Here is a 17,861-nt window from a genome sequence, read left to right on the forward strand (position 1 = left end):
GGAATCATGGCCGCGAATCAAAATACATAATCATTTTTTTCTAAAAGAACATTCGAATTATCAAATGAATACGAGGAAACTTCACCACCCTGGCTCAGGAGCTGGTGCACTAGCAACTGGAGCAATAGCTTCATCAAAAATCCCTGTAAAGACAACCAAATCGTCAATGCCAACTTGATACAACATTTTCAAAATGGATCGAGCTTTCGGATGGTATAAAACGTAAAGCATGAATATGAATCATGCGTAGCTAGAAATAACGAACCACATAGGAGAACGTTTTCGGGAGGAGGACGTTCCTTGGCTGGGTTGGGATCAGCATCATGAACTCTGATGTAGAGTTCTTGGCCCATGTACCAATGGAACAAGTTTTGGGATCTCAAATTCCACATCCCTGGATTGTCAAGGAATGCATACACTGCAGTCCATCTTCTGGGATACACTTGCACGGTGGACCGGACGACTGGGTCTAATAAGTTGTAGGTACTACGTGATCCAGGAGTCCATTCTCCTTCGCCGAACCTATGTTTTGTATGCAATTCAAACAATAGATCGATATAAGGAATTACAGATATATACACAATCTATATGCAGATTATATTGATTGTAATATAGGAACCAATGCATATGTGTTAAAGAAAGCAAAGCAACGATCATGTCAATCTAAAAATACATTTTTTTGCATGATTATCATATTTAGAGTTTAACTTTTACGAGCGATTCATAACCCTGAGCCGGCAAATCTATAACTTAAGAACTAGCAAACGAATAGGCCTTACCCCACGACATAGAACCCAAACCCATCCAAATGCCAGGAATCCATGTCATCAAGATCATTCTTGAACACAATCTCTATCCACCCTTTATGAACTCCTGTCACTACAGAAACGCCATATGCAGCAGCATCATTGACAGAACGGACCGGGAACTCATCGAGTTGATACACACCGGAGCCGTTTGTGAATTGATCTGCAAGTTTTAATGGTGTGCTGGGAGTTAGATATGATACATTGTTCACTGTATAGACTGGTACGCCATTGATGATGGCCTTGGATCCATGGAGGACAAATGTTTGGGTTAATGTTATGTTTGTGACATTGAATGTGCCTTGTGGATTAGGCCTTGCTGCACCTGCAGTCATATTCCATCTGACAAAACACGCACACACACAATCAAATTAAATACTTGTATAAAACTTACCATGCATGTGTAATAACATTATACAAATTGTGTCCTAAACTAGCATTTAATGATCTACCTGATAGATCTAGCTTGATTGATTGAAAAATCAATGTCGAAAGGATCTGGTCCCTCTGGAATAGGCCCATTCACCATTGAATTTGAATTTTCATAGTGTAGTATACCTTTGCCAACAAGGGAGGAACCATTGGATTTGCTACCAGTATTGACTAATTTTGGTGTAGCCACCATGTAGTAATCAGATTCATCTTGATTCGCTGTCACGAGTACCGAATATGACTGCCCTACGTGCACGTCCAAGGAGTCTAACACAATCTGGTTCGTGTAAGAACCTTCAGTTTCGACGAGCACCATTTGATGTTTCTGAATTCTGAAATTGAAACTGAACATGGTCCCCACATTTGAAACCCGGAGTCGATAGGCCTTGCCTTTTGAGACGGTGAAAGACTCGTATGATGTCGAATCGGGGCTTCCATAAGGAGCCTTGCCGTTCATTAAGAACACCTTGGGGTAAACATCAGTTGATAATTCACCTTGTAACATTGTCCTAACATCCTGCAGCACAATGTTCCAAGTAAAGAAAACCATTCTTGTTAATCAAGATTTTGTCAACAACTAATAGTACCAGTAGTTAAATGACTAGTTCAGTCTATAACATAAGTTTTCGAGTTTTCGCCGCTAAGAGAAAAACAAGAGTACTACATCATAACCGAGTCCATGTGTTACCTTAAACGAGTTCTCCATCCAGTCGCCAATCAGAAGATCAAATTCGGCTTCCGGCTTGGGAAAAGGTACAAGGATCACATTTCGATTGTTGACACGAATGGGACCGAATCCTCCTGCAGCCTTTTGAAAGTTGATGGAGGGAAAGTAAGAGTAGGTGCCAATCTGGTCTTTGGTCTGAAAGGCGTAAGTCCAGTTCTTCCCAGGTTCAATAGGACAGTTAGTGCCTGAAACCCCATCTTGCCATGAATTTAGCCTCTGTTGTATGCCATTCCTGAAAATTCAGACGGTTTTTTTCATTATTATGATAATTTTGATATTTTGGACGTCCTTGTTGACACTGCAAGGTGTTCATGTGAACATCGTGAAAACATTTAATGCAGTTCGTTTCTCAAGACCCAAAAAGATATGTAAGGATACGACTGACGTGACATTCCATGAAGTGTCCAACAACAGACGTCCAAAATATCATACATCTATGTATATATATAGTATACGTACCATGTGAAGAGCAAAGGCTCATCAAGATTGTTGAAGATATTAACATGAATCATATCATTGGTAGTCGAGTTTATAAGCGGCCCTGGAAACATTCCATTTATTTTGATCACCTGCACAATTGTCACATGCACATGCAAAATATTTACCATCAAATTAACCTCTCGTCACGACAATTATTTGATCGAATTCGCGATCTATTAATCGAAAAATTTCATGTATTACGTCATCAAAACACATATAAGATGCAGAAAAGTGATCACTTACAGGCTGAATATTTGACACTGGATAAACAAAAGTGTTCTCAGAGGTAACAATCCATTCAAGAAATATATCGATACATTTCACTTCTGAGATACAAAAGAGTATGGCCAAAGCAACAGTTAGCCACTTCGTGAAACACATCATGTTTATTAATTCGCAGATTTTAGTCTCTAATTATCTGAATAATGAATGCAACACATTGATTTATAAAGTAAGTTTATGTCCGGTTCTTGCTGAAAAATTCAAGTGAAATGTCCAAGAAGAAAAATGTTACAAGTTTTAAAAGTATGTACTCTTGGTATATATTCGGAAATTACGATAATATAGCCGGCATTTAATATAATTCTTTATGAAAAAACAATGTTTTTTTTTTCTTGTTTAACTTGGTCAAGCCAGCTGGGTTTAATTTAGCTAGAATATTAATAATTATCTTGATTTGTGATTGATTTCTTGTTGATTATTATTAAATTAAGTAAACTAATAAAAACATGACATGAAGTGGCTATGGGGAAAACATTTTATTAAGCAACTGTTTCTAGTAGGTTGTATTAAGATTGAGTCATTTGAAATCCATGACTTCAAGTTTATTTTTATTGTTAAATAAGATAGAGGAAATTTAAATTATTTGAAATATAAATATAATTATAGTGTAAATCATTTGAAATACATGACTTCTGCTTATTTACACAATGATTGGTATTAATCATAATGGATTTGAATTTCTTTCCTATAATTTATCTAGAGAGGAAAATACATTAACTTCATGGATTTCAAAAACTTACCTCCAAACACAACCTTCATGAATTTCACGTTAATCCATTATTTTTAATTAAAAAAAAGCAACCAAAATAAAAAAAAATGAATAAATTAAAACTTTCTATTTTTGAATGAAATGAAATTGAAAGCTGTCTAGTTACATCTGTCGATTTGGTAAGAAATAAATATAAGAATAAAGGACCTTTTTTTGGATTTTACAAATATTAAATTAAAGCATAAAAAAAACATGATGGTTTTCCTAGAATTAAGGGGAGAATTCAAATTAGCATGGTTTTTCAGCAAAGCAAAAAAGGAAAAGAAGGTGGTAATTAATTTACTTTTATAAAAAAAAAATTATAAAGTTGCCATATCTCATATGTCTCTGAAATTATATTAAGAGGATGTTTGGGAGAACTTAAAAGCTCTTTCAAACAGCTTCTTTCAAACAGCTTATAAGATGTTTTAGAACTTTTAAGCTCTCAAATTTTGTTTGGCAAAAAATTTTAAAAACTGCTTATAAGCTGTCAAAATAAGTTGTTTGACAGCTTATAAGTTGTTTTTAAAAAATTAAGAGGGGATGTACTTTTTTCAAAAAGATCTTATTTTAATATTCTATCTCTCTAAAATATCCTTGAATATTTTCATAATCTCCATCATATCCTTCGCCCATTAAATATTAAATATTATTTTTTAAAAAAATTACAAATCACATAAATTTTTCTAAAGTAAAATATTAAAAAAAATTATTTTTTAATATATATTTATTCTAAAACTATTTTCGTATGTGTATAACTTAAAATTTTATTTTTATAGAATTATACTTTTTTTGGTAATTTTGACAATAAAAAGATCTTATAATACCAAACATATCAACATTTTTAAGTTGTTTAAAATAAGTTTACTCAAATACTTTAACAAATTATTTTTAAAATAAAAGTTCTAACAGCTTATAAGCTCGTAAAACAGCTTTTAAGCATTAGGAGCTTATAAGCTCTTTTTAATAAGCTTAGTCAAGCTTAAAAGCTATTTCAAACAGCGTATAAGCTGTTTTAGAACTTTTAAACTCTGAAAATGTGTTTGGTAAATTTTTTTTAAAAACATCTTATAAGCTGTCAAAATAAGTTGTTTGACAGTTTATAAGTTGTTTTTAAAAAAAGTAAGGGGGAGGTAATTTTTTTTAAAAGATATTATTTTAATATTCTATCTCTCTAAAATATTCTTGAATATTTTAATAAATTTCTATTTTATCCTCCACTCATTAAATATTAAATATTATTTAAAAAAATTACAAATCACATAAATTTTTCTAAAAGTAAAATATTAAAACAATTTTATTTTTTAATATAGGTTTATTTTTTAAAAAAATTTGTATATGCATTATTTTCATAGAATTATATCCTTTTTGGTAATTTTGACAATAAAAAGATCTTAAAATACCAAACATATCAACATATTTAAGTTGTTTAAAATAAGTTTACCCAAACACTTTAACAGCTTATTTTTAAAATAAATTCTTTTTAATAAGGTTAGTCAAACACCATCTAAAAATGGAGTTCTCATGGTTAATGTCTCTACGGGGTGCCATGATAATACAGTGCCATTATATTACATTATTACCAACAAAAATCTAATGGAATATGAACACATAAAATAAATGTAACTTATGAAACAAAAAAAAGAGTTTTAGTTGAAAAAGAAATATTCAGCGGAAGCAATATATATTTAATAGAATTATAATTTCTAGTAAAATTGTAGGAAGAGTACTTGATTCCATGTTTTGAAAAAATAAGTGGAGGCTACATTTTCCAATCAAATAATATACATAACATAGGCCAAATCGTTACATGGAGAGCCTCATGTATGACACGGTACATCACTTGTAACGTATTTTCATATAATATGATCACAAGTACACAGGAGGTAACATTTCAGTATAACATAAAATGAGTTCATAGCATACAAGAAAATTAAAGCACAAAATTTTACAAAATTACTATTCTTATTTCGTTTTTACCCTCATAGAAACTTAATATGCCAACTCGAAAACATATATTTCTCTTGTACATAACAAGGTCGATCTCCTTTATGTAATTTATACACAACTGCCAGTGCATACGACCTTTATCTTACATGATAAAAAAAAAATACAAACTGTGTGTGACATATTCTGTGAAGATTTGAAAGAATAAAGAGGGGAAAAAATGAAATAAATGTAGACATGACAAATGAGAATTGCAAAAGGATGATCTTCCGGATTCATCACCACACGTGTGTAATGGATCGATCGTTTCAGTAATGATGAGAGACAGTAGGGCTGCGACACCATTATTGAACAGCAAGAACCTGGTTATTGCGAATATCTGGTGGTAACCGTCGTCATCAGAAATCGTTTTTTAATGACTAGAAGCAGCATTTCTGGGAATGTTTGGCCTGGTAAAATTGCTTCTGCTTTAAAACTTGGTTCTTCAAAGGTGTGGATCCTTGCTCCAGTAAGCTAGGTACTTCCAATATCTGTAATACAAGTCAGCTAAATATTTGGCATACACTGGGAAATACCAGAAAAATACGATGGCAAATCATATTAAATCTGATGATTCACGCGCTAAATAGCCTTGGTTGCTACAATAATAAACTTTTATCGGGGTCTTGATCAGGCTTGATTATTGCATGTAATGGAGAGTGTACAGAAAAGGGAGTAAATGAATACTACTCACATACTTGACTAACTTATCTCGGAAATAAAGTTTACAGTGTCGAAGAAAGCATACCTTGACAGCGAGTTCTTTAAAGCATTCCTTCACATTTTCTTGAGTCTTAGCACTACATTCTTGAAATAGACACTTGTGTTTCTTCGCAAAAGCCAGCCCCTCCTCCATGGCAACAGCCCTCTCACTATCCTGAAAATGAAAGTTATCGCTTTAACTGGTCAAATATACAGATGAATCCATCATCATTGCTTCCTCTACTCACTTCTCTGGCCAAAAAAAAGAAGAAGAGCAGGGATTCCAAGACAATTGCTGTTGGAAAAAAAGCATCTTTCTACATACATAATGGTTAACGTTCATAAGTTTATTGTGGTATAATTTCGCTATTAAGTTTGGAATTTTGCATACGAATTAAATATTACAAATATTAAACGGGACAATTTACAACCAGTCAACCAGCAAGAATGTACAAAAGAAAGTAACATGGATGGCACATGGTGATACTATCGCCCCATCAATCCTCTCAACAGATATATCAAGTTTCGAGATGTGGCACCCCCACCCCCAGTTTCTTATTTTACTCAAGTGTCATACATTAATGACATTTGCCTGCCTTAAAACTTGTCATTCGAGTGTAGCATGTCGAGGTACTAAACTACTGGTAGTATAGAACTTACCCTATCAACTTTGTTGCCCACTAGTATCTTGATACAATCTGGATTCGTGCAGTAAAGCTCGAGTTCCTTCGCCCAAATAGCTGACAGATTCGTAAAAGTCTCTCGTCTTGTCACATCATAAACTGAAATAGGAGCAAGCAATGGAAACAATAAAGGTCATTAGGAACATATCCTCGTCTGCCCATAGTTAGGAAAGTAGTAGAAAAAGTTTAATTGAAAGGATGGATCGACTATATATAACAGATAATGCCGCATATCTCTTTGACAGAAAAATGAAGAACTCAATGAATCAATATCATTTCCAAAAACAAGGAGAGATCTTGAGGCGGCGTTAACATACCGAGAATTAGTCCATGCGCTCCTCTGTAATATGAACTTGCTAGCATTCCGAACCTTTCTTGTCCAGCTGCAGAATAATGTAATGCAATATAAACACATGTAAACTTCCATGAACCAATTACTTCTATCAAATTTGATTTACCTGTGTCCCATATGGTTAGTTTCAGCCTTTTCCCACCAGTTGTTAGCAGTTTTATTTTGAAATCCACTCCTGTAAATTGGTCAATCAACACCAAACATCAATCTAAGCCGAATCATATTTAGGAATCAAGAACACAACACAAAAACAGTGCAGATGAATCAGATCAAACCATTCCATTTGCAACCTTTTTCTGTACTACCCTAAACATAATGAAGGCAATTTAATATCAAAATTGCAAACTTAAGCTCCTCATCTATCATTCTGCTTAAATTTCACCTCCTTCCTCTGCAACCATCAACTTCATTATTCCTTAGCATACCAACAAATACTCGAAAAACAACTACTTAAATGGAGAAAATGAAGGTAGCTTTCTGGTTTGATGCAGATACCATGCACTCTTGAAATTTTGTACTAAAAATCACAGACGAGGCAGCAGCATACCAATAGTTGGAGCAAGATCGTGAGGAAGCTGCTGACAATTTGCAATGAAACTGTGAAGAAGACTGCTCTTTCCAACACCTGAGTCACCAACCAACAACACCTTGAAAGAATAATCGTAATTACTGCCAAAGCTCTCGTTTTTCTTGGAACCCATGATTCGATCACGCAACTCCTCTCACCATATCCAATCGAAACTTCGTTCGAATTAAACAAGAAAAATATCAAGAATTCTTGGCGCTACTTGCCAGCTACTGCGGTTGGTGCAGAGTTGGCAAAGAATGAGGTTTAATTCGAAACATGCGTACGCGAGATACATGGTACAAATGTCTCGTTTTCATTGAGCCGGTTGTGAAATTTTGAATCGACACGCGCCGGCATTTGGAGCCCGCGGCGGTGGAACCCACCAGGAGTTTTGGATCATTGATTCGCTACCCGACCTTTTTGTTACATGGAATTGCTCAAATTTTGTTTGAAAATTGAATTTTTTTTTTTTTTGTAGCGAAATTCTTGATCAGGTTGTGGGGACAGAATCGGTATCAAGCCCGCTCTTTATTTTGGGACGAATTTTGAATTAGAATTCGAATAATTACAATTACAAAATTCAAAATGCGCGAATAATGGGTTTAGATGAATCATTTGATTTATTCGTTTGCACAAATACTTGTAATGTTTTTATAAAAATGTATTTTAAAATTTTGAATAATTGGAATATATTTTGAATTACAAATATATCTTTACTATCTTTACTATATAATAATAGATAAACCCCATAGAAAAACTGTTTTTGATACTTTTAATGAGTTTTCAAATATAACCTTGATTATCTTTTTATAAAATATAGTCAATCATTTTTTATTGATTATTAAATCACTAATTAGTCGTTACCCTAGCCGAGCATTATCTCTTCCACGTTTTAAAAAAAAAAACTACATCAATTAACTACCCCACTAACCCCAATCATCCTCACGTGTTTTCAATTTTCATCATATTTTCATTTGGCTTCTACTTTTTATTTTTGGCTTGAATTTTTTTTTTCCGACATGTTGATAAGAAGTAAAAAAATTCAAAAAGATAAAAATAAAAAATTGATCATAATTGAAATTATTTGTTACACACGCAACACGTGTGTCACATTTGTTAGGTCATATACAACGGCCGAGGATGTGGAGCGAGGATGTCCACATCCTCGGCCCACTTCAACTTCTCGCCCCTTTAAGGGGTGAGAATCTCGCACGCGGATGAGAAAGAAGCGGGCCCCGCGCGGAGACCCTCCGCGCGATGATGCCCCTTCTTTTTTTTTGTTTTTAATTTTTTTTAAAAAAAATCATTCAAACGGCTTTCTTCTTTTTTAAAATTTTTTAATTTCTTTTTTTTAAATTGCATGGTCAAATTAATCTGGTAGTTGGAGATCCAACGGTCCAGATTAATCTGACCTTTTAAATCATTAAAAATTAAAAAATTATTTAATTTTTAAAAAAAAATTAAAAAAAACTTCCAACGGCTAGTAACGGCTATATTTTTCAATCTTCTATATATATTCTTCATTACTCCTTGATAAATTAACAACTTCTTTTACGCTTTCATTCTACAAAACAAAAAATATATATATCTTCTTCTTTGATTTCATTCAATCCAAATCCGAAAATGAATCCATGGAACAATGATGATCTTAATTCTCCTCCACCAAATTTTTCACAATTCAATGCACAGTGGATTGGTCTTTCTCAATCTCAATACTCCGACGAGCAAATGTTGAGTCACATGTTCAATCAAACTCAATTTTTCCAAAATCCAAACGAAGTCCCTCCTCCTATTTTCGAAACTACATCTTCAAAATCAAGAAGGAAAGGGAAACAAGTTGTTGCTGCAAGTGGGGGTGACGCCATGACGAGGAAAAAGTGGTTGAAAGATGAAGATGAACCTCTTGCAAAGGCATGGTGCAACGCGTCTACCAATCCGGCACTTGAAAATGACCAAAACAATGCTAATTTTTGGGGAATGATTGAAAAAGAATATAATCAAGAGTTGCCAATAGAATGGAAAGTTCGTTCTAGGGACAATATGCGCCAACATTTTCAAGATCTTGCAAAACGAGTTTTCGCTTTTCAAAACAAAATGAGCGAAATAGAAGCCCTCAACCAAAGTGGATCTTAATTTGAAATGAAGGTATTTTTAAAATTTTATCACAATGTTTTATTCTAATTTGATAGTAAAAAAATTGCTAAATTATTATTTTTAATTAGTATGCTCAAGCTCAAACAATGTTTGAGAAAGATTGTGGAACCGCATGGTCCGACGAGAAAGCTTGATTAGTCCTTAAGGTCTAAGGATCAACCAAAATGGAGGATATGGTCGTTAGCAAAATACGAAGGCAATGCGGCAAATGCGACCAAAAAGCTGAAAAATATTGATGGTGAATCATCTCCATCTCCTTTCTCCACTCCCACTGATACGCCTACAGCCGAGGAAGGAAATGACGTGCAAGAAGTGGAGAAAACCATTAGACCAGTGGGAAGAAAGGGCTTCAAAGCGAGCATGAAAGGATCTGGATCAAAAAATTCCATGATAGATTTGTATGCAAAAATGTGTGAGGAGCAGACAAGATTTTATGAAATTGAGGATACGAAAATTTCTATGGCAAGAGAGCATTATGCAAAAATTGAGTAACGGATGTCCAAAAAGTACGAAATAGAGTTGAGAAAGCAAGAAATGAAGGAAAAGAAACAAGCGATGAAAGAGATGGAGGCCGAGAGAGAGTAAGAAAATCGAATCATGAAGAAAGATATTAATGATCCAAACATGAATGATGTGCAACGTGAATATTTTACGAAGATTCAACAAGCAATTCTTCGTAAAAGATTTGAGCAGTAATTTATTTTGTTGTTGGTAATATGCTTTAATTATTTGTATTTTTTAAATTTTTAAATTTTTGTATTTCTGAATTTTCTGTAATATTTAAATTTTAATTATGTGTAATTTTAATTTATTTCAATTATGAAAATTTATTTTGTGTTTAAATAAATATATATATTTAATGAAATAAAAAATTAATATTTCAACATTCTCTCTATAACATCATCTCATTCTCGCAAAACCAAGCAATGATGTTATCATCGCTAACATCATCATGCAATGAAGTTACCAACTTCATCACATCAACTTTATCTCACCTTTGTACATACTCTTAGTATTGAATAATTGGTTAGGTAATAAAAGTGAAATTAAATTTAAAATAATAATAATTAAAAGTTTAAAACAAATGGTGTCAATTAGAGCGGTCAAAAACGTGGCAGGGTGGGTCACCACTTGGGCAAGTTGGTAAATTTGATATCCTAACTCAGCTATATGGCAACGGACGATTCACCCGTTTTTGGTTATATACAATATATAATAATTAGCGGGTTGGGCCTGCAACTCGTCGTTTGGCCATTAGATAATGAACTATTGGTTCTATGCCATCTTTGACGATTAAACCTAAACAAACTTTATAAATATAAATTTAAATATTCATTAACTTTATTAAAACCACATTTTAGTTTTAAAAAAAAAAAATTAAAACCACATTTTAAGAGGAAAATATAATATTCTTCAATTTTATTATAATAATAGATTTTTATATATTTACCATAGATAAAAGTGAATATCTATGAAGAAAATATCAATACTATTATATTTTCATCTAAGAGTTAACTCACGAGCATATTAACGAATATGTTCACGAGCTAACGAGCCGAATATCGTAAAGCTCGAGCTTGTTTCGTTTATCTTAACTAGCTTCATTAAACGAGTTCAAATGAGTTTTTATCGAATCGAGCTTCGAATAGCTCACAAATGGTTTGGTTCGTTTGCATCCCTAATTGAGAAAATGCAAACCCGCTTGTTTAGCGGAATAGATCAATCTGACGGACTCAACACATTTAACAACTCTAGTATAATTGATACTAGTACCGAATTGCACGTGTTGCATGCTTATAAGTTATATAATATGTTTTTGCGTACACACGTTGCATGCTTGTACGGTTCGTTTTTGCGTACACGTTTGCGTTCATGTATAGTGTGTTTTTTATTAAATAATTGTAAAAAATAAAAAAATATTAAATCATTCTAAAAAAAATTAAAAATAAAGGTGCCACACCAACCTACCAACTTGGTTTGATCTCACACTTAATATAATAGAAGATATTTATGAATTAAAAAATATTTTATTTTCAAATCCAAAATCATTCTTATATTTATAATCACAAAAACTCTCATTTGAAACAGATATCTTATTCGATCCGACTCATTAAAAAATATATTTTTATATCAAAAGTATTACTTTTCATTGAAGATATGAGTCTGATCTACCCGTATATAAATTCATGAGACCGTTGCACAAAGACCAACTCATTTATATATAATTCACCTCGTTGTTTAAAAAATCAAAAACTTTGGTGCTAATGTTTTCATTAGGAAAAATTAGCATTTTGGTCCTGTATGTTGGCTTTTTTTTTGTTTTGATCATGTATGTTGGCTTGTTTTGGAAAAGATTCTGTAACTCAGTTTTTTTTTTTTGGATTTTAGTCCTATATGTTGGCTTATTTTGGTTTTGGTCCTGTAATTTGGTTTGTTTTTTGGTTTTTGTCCTGTATGTTATCATGTTTTGGAATTTAGAAGTTGATCTCTAATTATTTTTATAATAAAAATTTGTTATTCTTTCATTATTTATCTTCTTATTGGTTTGAGATAATTACAACTAACTAATAAAAAAATATTTTTTTACGCTTAAACTTTTTTTAATCTAAATAATTTAATAAAATCTAAAATATGTTAATTTAATGTATTAAATGTAACATACTTTTGTTCTTTTAAAAAGTAAGAAACAAACATTCATTTATATCGTTATCAACTGTAACTTCGATTTTTTTATTTATTTGGCACTAAGTGTCGCCCACTTAGCACCTATTAATGATCATATGACATAAATAAGTTCCAACCTAAATTAACAAAATTAGCTAAAAAAACTAAATTCTAAATTTAAAAGCTTAAGCGGTGAAGTTGGAAAGTCAACATCTAAATTCTAAATTTAATTTATTATTTTAAAATAAAAAACATAGACGCTAATTCTAACTTAATCGAGCTTAATTTGGTCAAAACCGTATCTTTTCCATGACCAAAATAAAAAAACAAGTCAACTAATATGACCAAATCCAAAAAAATCCAAATTACTGTACTTTTTTCCAAAACATGACTTGTATAGGACTAAAATCAAAAAGTAAACCAACTTATAGGACCAAAACCAAAACAATCAACATGTAGGACTAAATAAAAAAAAACAGAGTTACAGGATCTTTTCCAAAACAAGCCAATATACAGGACCAAAACCAAAAAAAAGCCAACATATAAAACCAAAATGCTAATTTTCTCGTTTTCATTATGTCAAAACTAAATATTTTATATTATAATTTGTTTTATCGTGTATAATATAATCTGGGATTGGTAGTATATAATATGTCGCTAGAATATATATTGGGGTCAACTGGATTACATGTTATGATGAAGTTCAATGTTCAAAAAAGTAAAATGTTAAAATACCAGGACCAAAAAAAAAAAAAAAAAAAAAACTCTGATTCCCCGAAAAATAGCAACAAATAATCTGTATTAAAAAAAATCATAAATGTAATTTTCATTCATGAATCCCTCGATAAGTGAAATTTGAAGATGAACAAATTAATGAACACGTTTTTAGAACATGTAAATCTAATGCAGTTCTTATTTTTCTTAGTATGTTTCATTACATATTAGAGCACCGATGACAAGTTGCGTGCATATACATTTTCTTTATCACTTATTTGATTTATATTTATATAGAGGTCATATCATGATTATAAAAATTGATGATGGACTAAAATACAATTTGAAACAATTTTGGCTCTATCACGCTTAAACTTACATATATATATATATATATATATATATATCTGATCCTCGGCGCACGCACAAAACACGAACTTCATTGGGATATAGAATGCCAATCTTCAAGTAAATATATATTTGGCAAGATCAGTAGCATTTCACCAGTAATGTAAATGTGCGGCAAAAATAATGACAATGCACCTATTATACATCACTAAGGTGTAACACAGAGCGTCTCTTCCCTGACAAAACTCGGAAATGACGAATATGGCAAGCATCAACCAAGCCATTGTTGAGCACGACGATCCCCACTCCCTCCAACAGAATGCCGGATGCTTATTTTCTCATTCGCGTACTTCTGCTGGAGCCACTCGAAACCATTTACATCAAGTTTACCAGATACAGATTTCCCTTGTTTTCTAAGTGCCTGTTGTTCCCTAATCGAAGCCCACAGTTTCTCGATGGCACGCCTTTGCCCTGTTGTGAATCTCGAAATATTATCAAAAGCATGTTTTGATAAGATGTCAATCGAAGTTTGGCACCTGAAAACGTAGCAAAGCTGTAAAGATCACCATAGAGAAGGGCGACTAATGAAATTAGGAGGGCAAAACTCGAAACTTTTAGAAAATTTTATAATTTTTATTTCTTTTTTATTTGAGGAGAAGGCAGTCTGCCTTCCCTTTCCCCCATTGCATCCACTCCTGTAGACTTTTAACAAAACAATCAAAAACTCATCTAACCATGGGGTTTTGTATCTTTTTGCAGCAATCTCGAGACAAGAAATCAAGGCTCCCCTCTGTGACTTGAGAAATCTCTTGTTCTCTTCTTCATCCTTTTTACTCCTGTTTAGCAGCTCATTTTTAACCTTTGATTTTTCATCCTTCTTAGTTGTATTGGTGATCAGTCGATCTAGTCCGAATGGATCGAGTTCTTCATGCTGTTCGGAGGTAGCATCGGGAGAGACTTCATTCATCTTTTCATCTGCACTTGCCAACTCGGTCTCTTCTTTGAGGGTGATAGCTTCTTCCATATCATCGTCTTCAGTTGCAACAGGCAGACTTGATATGGCATCTTTTATGCGTCCTGTTGCTTTTGAAAACTAAAATATATTCCAAGTTAAACTGCTTATAAGATTCTTGGTCTCGTAATGAAAATGAACAAACTGCCAAAACACTCCCAAATATGATAGGTACATCTGAATAACTTCAATAATCATATAGTTACTTTTCAAATGGGATTTTTATCATTTTACCACGTAACATATTTCCAGGGGAAACAAATTACGACCGACAATCGGCATAACACGAATAATTGCCACAAAAGGTTCTCCTTCGCAAGAATTCTTAAAAAGATTACTACAATTTCACAATCCTTTGGCAAACAATTATATTAATTTCCACCTGTTCTGGAACAGAGACCCCCCTAGGAGCTGAAATTCTGAATGTAGAAACTCATTCCATAGTAAATTGGGATAATAAGACGGGAAAAGATGCAATGGATAACATCCAGTGTTCTTTCAAAGGAAAGAGCCAAACTGAAATCTAAGCATAAACGAACGGAATATACTCTTTTTTTGGGTCCATAGTGATAGTACAGAGATGTAATCTAAAATTTGGGGTCATTTCTTCAAAAAACAACAGCAACATTTCTGTTAAAGATGTTAAAAAGAAATCAAGCAATCACACTAATATCTTTATACAAGTATGCTGACAAAAGTTTGCTGTGAAAAGAGACAGGCATCAATTAACTAGTCAATTGGAATTGGGTTACAGATATATCTGTTTGATTTTTATTTCTAGCCCACCTTTTTCATTTTCAGAAAATGAAACCAAACATTACAGTCTCTTCCCCAAAGCATATTTTCCATCAGTTTACATCTCCCCAACAAATACATAGTTTCGATTTGACTTTTGATCACTCCAGATATTACTCTATAATTATCTCTATCTCTATCTCTATTCTATAATCCTAATCGCTTTACCTTATTTGACAATATTACTTGAAAGATAATTTTCTTGAAAAACAAAAAAATGTTGTATAAGCATGCAACGGGTGTGCCGATTTACTGGTATTCTATTCTATTCTATTTTATTCTATTCTATCGCGATAATTTATATTTATAAATTTTAAAAGTACTCCACAAATGACACCCAAGTAATAAATATATAGATTTCTAACTTTACCGCTGGTGCAAAACATTCTTGCAGGATATGAAATCTGAATATAAAAATCTGCTTCAGTAAACAAGATCAAGCAAACATCATAATCTCTGATACATTATTCTGAAAATATTTTTTTCAGAAAACAAAGAATACAAACCAAAAATAATCATAATCTTTCCGTGCGTATAAAACACATTTATATGTAGAGATCAATAAACATACCACAAAGCTGTCATCTGTGAACAGATCATTCGCCCAGACAGACCTAATCGTCCATGCACTCAACATATTGTGTTGCTTCTTGCTAAGACCCTAGAGCAATAACGCCAAGGTAAGGAATTTTATGAATTATAACCACCTAAAAATAGTCAACATAACAACAAAAACGAAACAAAAGCTTACATCAGTTGCATCTTGAGCAGCTGAGAAGAGTGCGTGATAGTCGGCACGTAAAGAGGGATCACTGCAATTATTCAACGTCGACATTGCACCATCAAGTATTGCAAAGAAATGATTGCTAGTGGCTGGTTTGACACTACCAGCCTGAATTAGCTGTATTGTAAGTTTTGCTGCTCTACAAAATTTTGATGGATTCCTAATGTGAGATGCTATTTTTCGCATGGCATCGATTACTTGCTTTTCTGAGGCATCTGTAGTTGTTTTGAACCTTAAACGTTTTTCAGGAGCTACCGCTGCAATTCATAAAGCTCGTTACATGTAGTCTTGCAGTTTCAAACTACTTTTAAAGTAACTTTCATAAAGAAGAAGGTTAAAGCTTGATATTAAATTAAAAAAACGCAAGTGTAAGCAGCAGAAAGATCAATGGAATACAAAGACCATGAGCGTTAAGAAGTAAATGCCAAGGATTTATCTGCTAATTGAATGCCAGTGAGAGTAAAATCCACTTTGTAGGCAAAAAAGTATCAATGGAAACAGGAAATAAATGTTTTCTACGTCATGATCATGCGCATTCTAATTTCTGAAATCAGCACCAATCATTGGGAGTTCACCAGCATTTAAATCTTAACCATATAGCCATCAACAAAATCACCATCACTCCATCAGGGTTAGGTAGTGTTTGAGGGAGCTTCTACGAGGCACTTTTCAGCTTTTCTCTCAAAATTTTGTTAAGGAAAAATTGAGCTCCCAAATACTGCCTTAATATGGTAGACCCACTTGTGGTAAGGAAAACACCAAAATAATTATAAGTTTATAAAATGCCAATTTCACAATCAGAATCATGAAACCCACGTAACTCTCCTGAAACCACAATCAGAATCATGAAACCCACCATAACTCTCCTGAAACCAACAAATAATCACCTTAAACTCAAAAACTGACAAACTACTAAACCAAAAGGACTTTATACATTTGGGGTGGTCAACTTACAGTTTTTTCAAAATCACATAAAATTTCAAGCTTTTCTTCCGCGGACGCCTGACAGCCCACCCAACAACACTTAACCGATAGTAAACTGAAAAACACAATCATAAAAAGAATCCACAATGCCGGGGACTAAATATGCACCACAAATATATCGGAAATTCGGTGAATAGATAGATACCTTCAGACTGCAACTCCGGCGGTGGCTTGGGACGTTTTAGAGCGCTCTTCAGAGCAGGCGGCGGCGGAGGTTTCTGCGAAGAATTATCAGAGCCAGCCGCAGTCTCCGGCGGTGGCTTGGGACGTTTTAGAGCGCTCTTCAGAGCAGGCGGAGGAGGAGGTTTATGCGAAGAATTATCAGACCTAGCCGCAGTCGAAGAGTGTGTGGACGCAGTTGGAGGTGGCAAATCTTGAAATAGGTCACCCGCCATTGATTTGATTTTGCCCTTTCCAAATGTTGCCGGAAAATAAATCTGCGATTGCAATGGAAAATTACATTTTAGTACCTTACATTTGAGAGGATGTTGAATTTGGTCCTTTGAATTCAAAATACTGACACTTTTAGTCCACACATTTTGAAACCAATTTCAAATTCATCAATTATCAGACCATTGACTTCAGTATCATCCCTCGTCTCTCTTTTGATTAAAAACAAGTCCAATTGTTTGTCTTTTGA

General features: G+C 33.3%; 3 protein-coding genes across 3 annotated transcripts; all 3 read right to left on the reverse strand.

Moving 5' to 3' along the window:
* Positions 1-81: 81 nt before the first annotated feature.
* Positions 82-2,829, reverse strand: LOC140878032 (monocopper oxidase-like protein SKU5). Its single transcript, XM_073281633.1, has 7 exons — positions 2,689-2,829; positions 2,425-2,534; positions 1,927-2,197; positions 1,259-1,755; positions 780-1,148; positions 266-522; positions 82-143 (listed from the first exon to the last, which is right to left on the reverse strand). Exons 1-7 carry the CDS (start codon positions 2,827-2,829, stop codon positions 82-84), a joined length of 1,707 nt encoding a protein of 568 aa, XP_073137734.1.
* A 2,632-nt stretch (positions 2,830-5,461) lies between these two features.
* On the reverse strand, positions 5,462-8,162 carry LOC140883692 (ras-related protein RABC2a-like). The gene is made up of 6 exons (XM_073290254.1): positions 7,746-8,162; positions 7,305-7,373; positions 7,164-7,229; positions 6,824-6,945; positions 6,210-6,338; positions 5,462-5,952 (listed from the first exon to the last, which is right to left on the reverse strand). Exons 1-6 carry the CDS (start codon positions 7,897-7,899, stop codon positions 5,842-5,844), a joined length of 651 nt encoding a protein of 216 aa, XP_073146355.1. The 5' UTR covers positions 7,900-8,162; the 3' UTR covers positions 5,462-5,841.
* Positions 8,163-13,734: 5,572 nt separating this feature from the next.
* On the reverse strand, positions 13,735-17,669 carry LOC140882570 (uncharacterized). The gene is made up of 5 exons (XM_073288643.1): positions 17,367-17,669; positions 16,205-16,494; positions 16,025-16,114; positions 14,381-14,739; positions 13,735-14,182 (listed from the first exon to the last, which is right to left on the reverse strand). Exons 1-5 carry the CDS (start codon positions 17,614-17,616, stop codon positions 13,918-13,920), a joined length of 1,254 nt encoding a protein of 417 aa, XP_073144744.1. The 5' UTR covers positions 17,617-17,669; the 3' UTR covers positions 13,735-13,917.
* Between the last annotated feature and the right edge of the window lie 192 nt (positions 17,670-17,861).

This window comes from Henckelia pumila, chromosome 2 (genome assembly GCF_033568475.1).
Source record: "Henckelia pumila isolate YLH828 chromosome 2, ASM3356847v2, whole genome shotgun sequence".
Lineage (NCBI taxonomy): Eukaryota > Viridiplantae > Streptophyta > Magnoliopsida > Lamiales > Gesneriaceae > Henckelia > Henckelia pumila.

Excerpts from the sequence above, each read along its gene's own strand:
- LOC140878032 (XM_073281633.1), bottom strand. The coding sequence starts at position 2,829 with ATGATGTGTTTCACGAAGTGGCTAACTGTTGCTTTGGCCATACTCTTT. Across the intron at positions 2,198-2,424 it reads GAGCCTTTGCTCTTCACATG|GAATGGCATACAACAGAGGC; the intron begins GTACGTATACTA and ends CTGAATTTTCAG. Across the intron at positions 1,756-1,926 it reads GGATGGAGAACTCGTTTAAG|GATGTTAGGACAATGTTACA; the intron begins GTAACACATGGA and ends ATTGTGCTGCAG.
- LOC140882570 (XM_073288643.1), bottom strand. The coding sequence starts at position 17,616 with ATGGCGGGTGACCTATTTCAAGATTTGCCACCTCCAACTGCGTCCACA. Across the intron at positions 14,740-16,024 it reads TCACAGATGACAGCTTTGTG|TTTTCAAAAGCAACAGGACG; the intron begins GTATGTTTATTG and ends AATATATTTTAG. Across the intron at positions 14,183-14,380 it reads AAAAGATACAAAACCCCATG|GTGCCAAACTTCGATTGACA; the intron begins GTTAGATGAGTT and ends CTACGTTTTCAG.
- LOC140883692 (XM_073290254.1), bottom strand. The coding sequence starts at position 7,899 with ATGGGTTCCAAGAAAAACGAGAGCTTTGGCAGTAATTACGATTATTCT. Across the intron at positions 7,374-7,745 it reads CGATCTTGCTCCAACTATTG|GAGTGGATTTCAAAATAAAA; the intron begins GTATGCTGCTGC and ends ACCAATTTACAG. Across the intron at positions 6,946-7,163 it reads AGCGCATGGACTAATTCTCG|TTTATGATGTGACAAGACGA; the intron begins GTATGTTAACGC and ends CTCCTATTTCAG.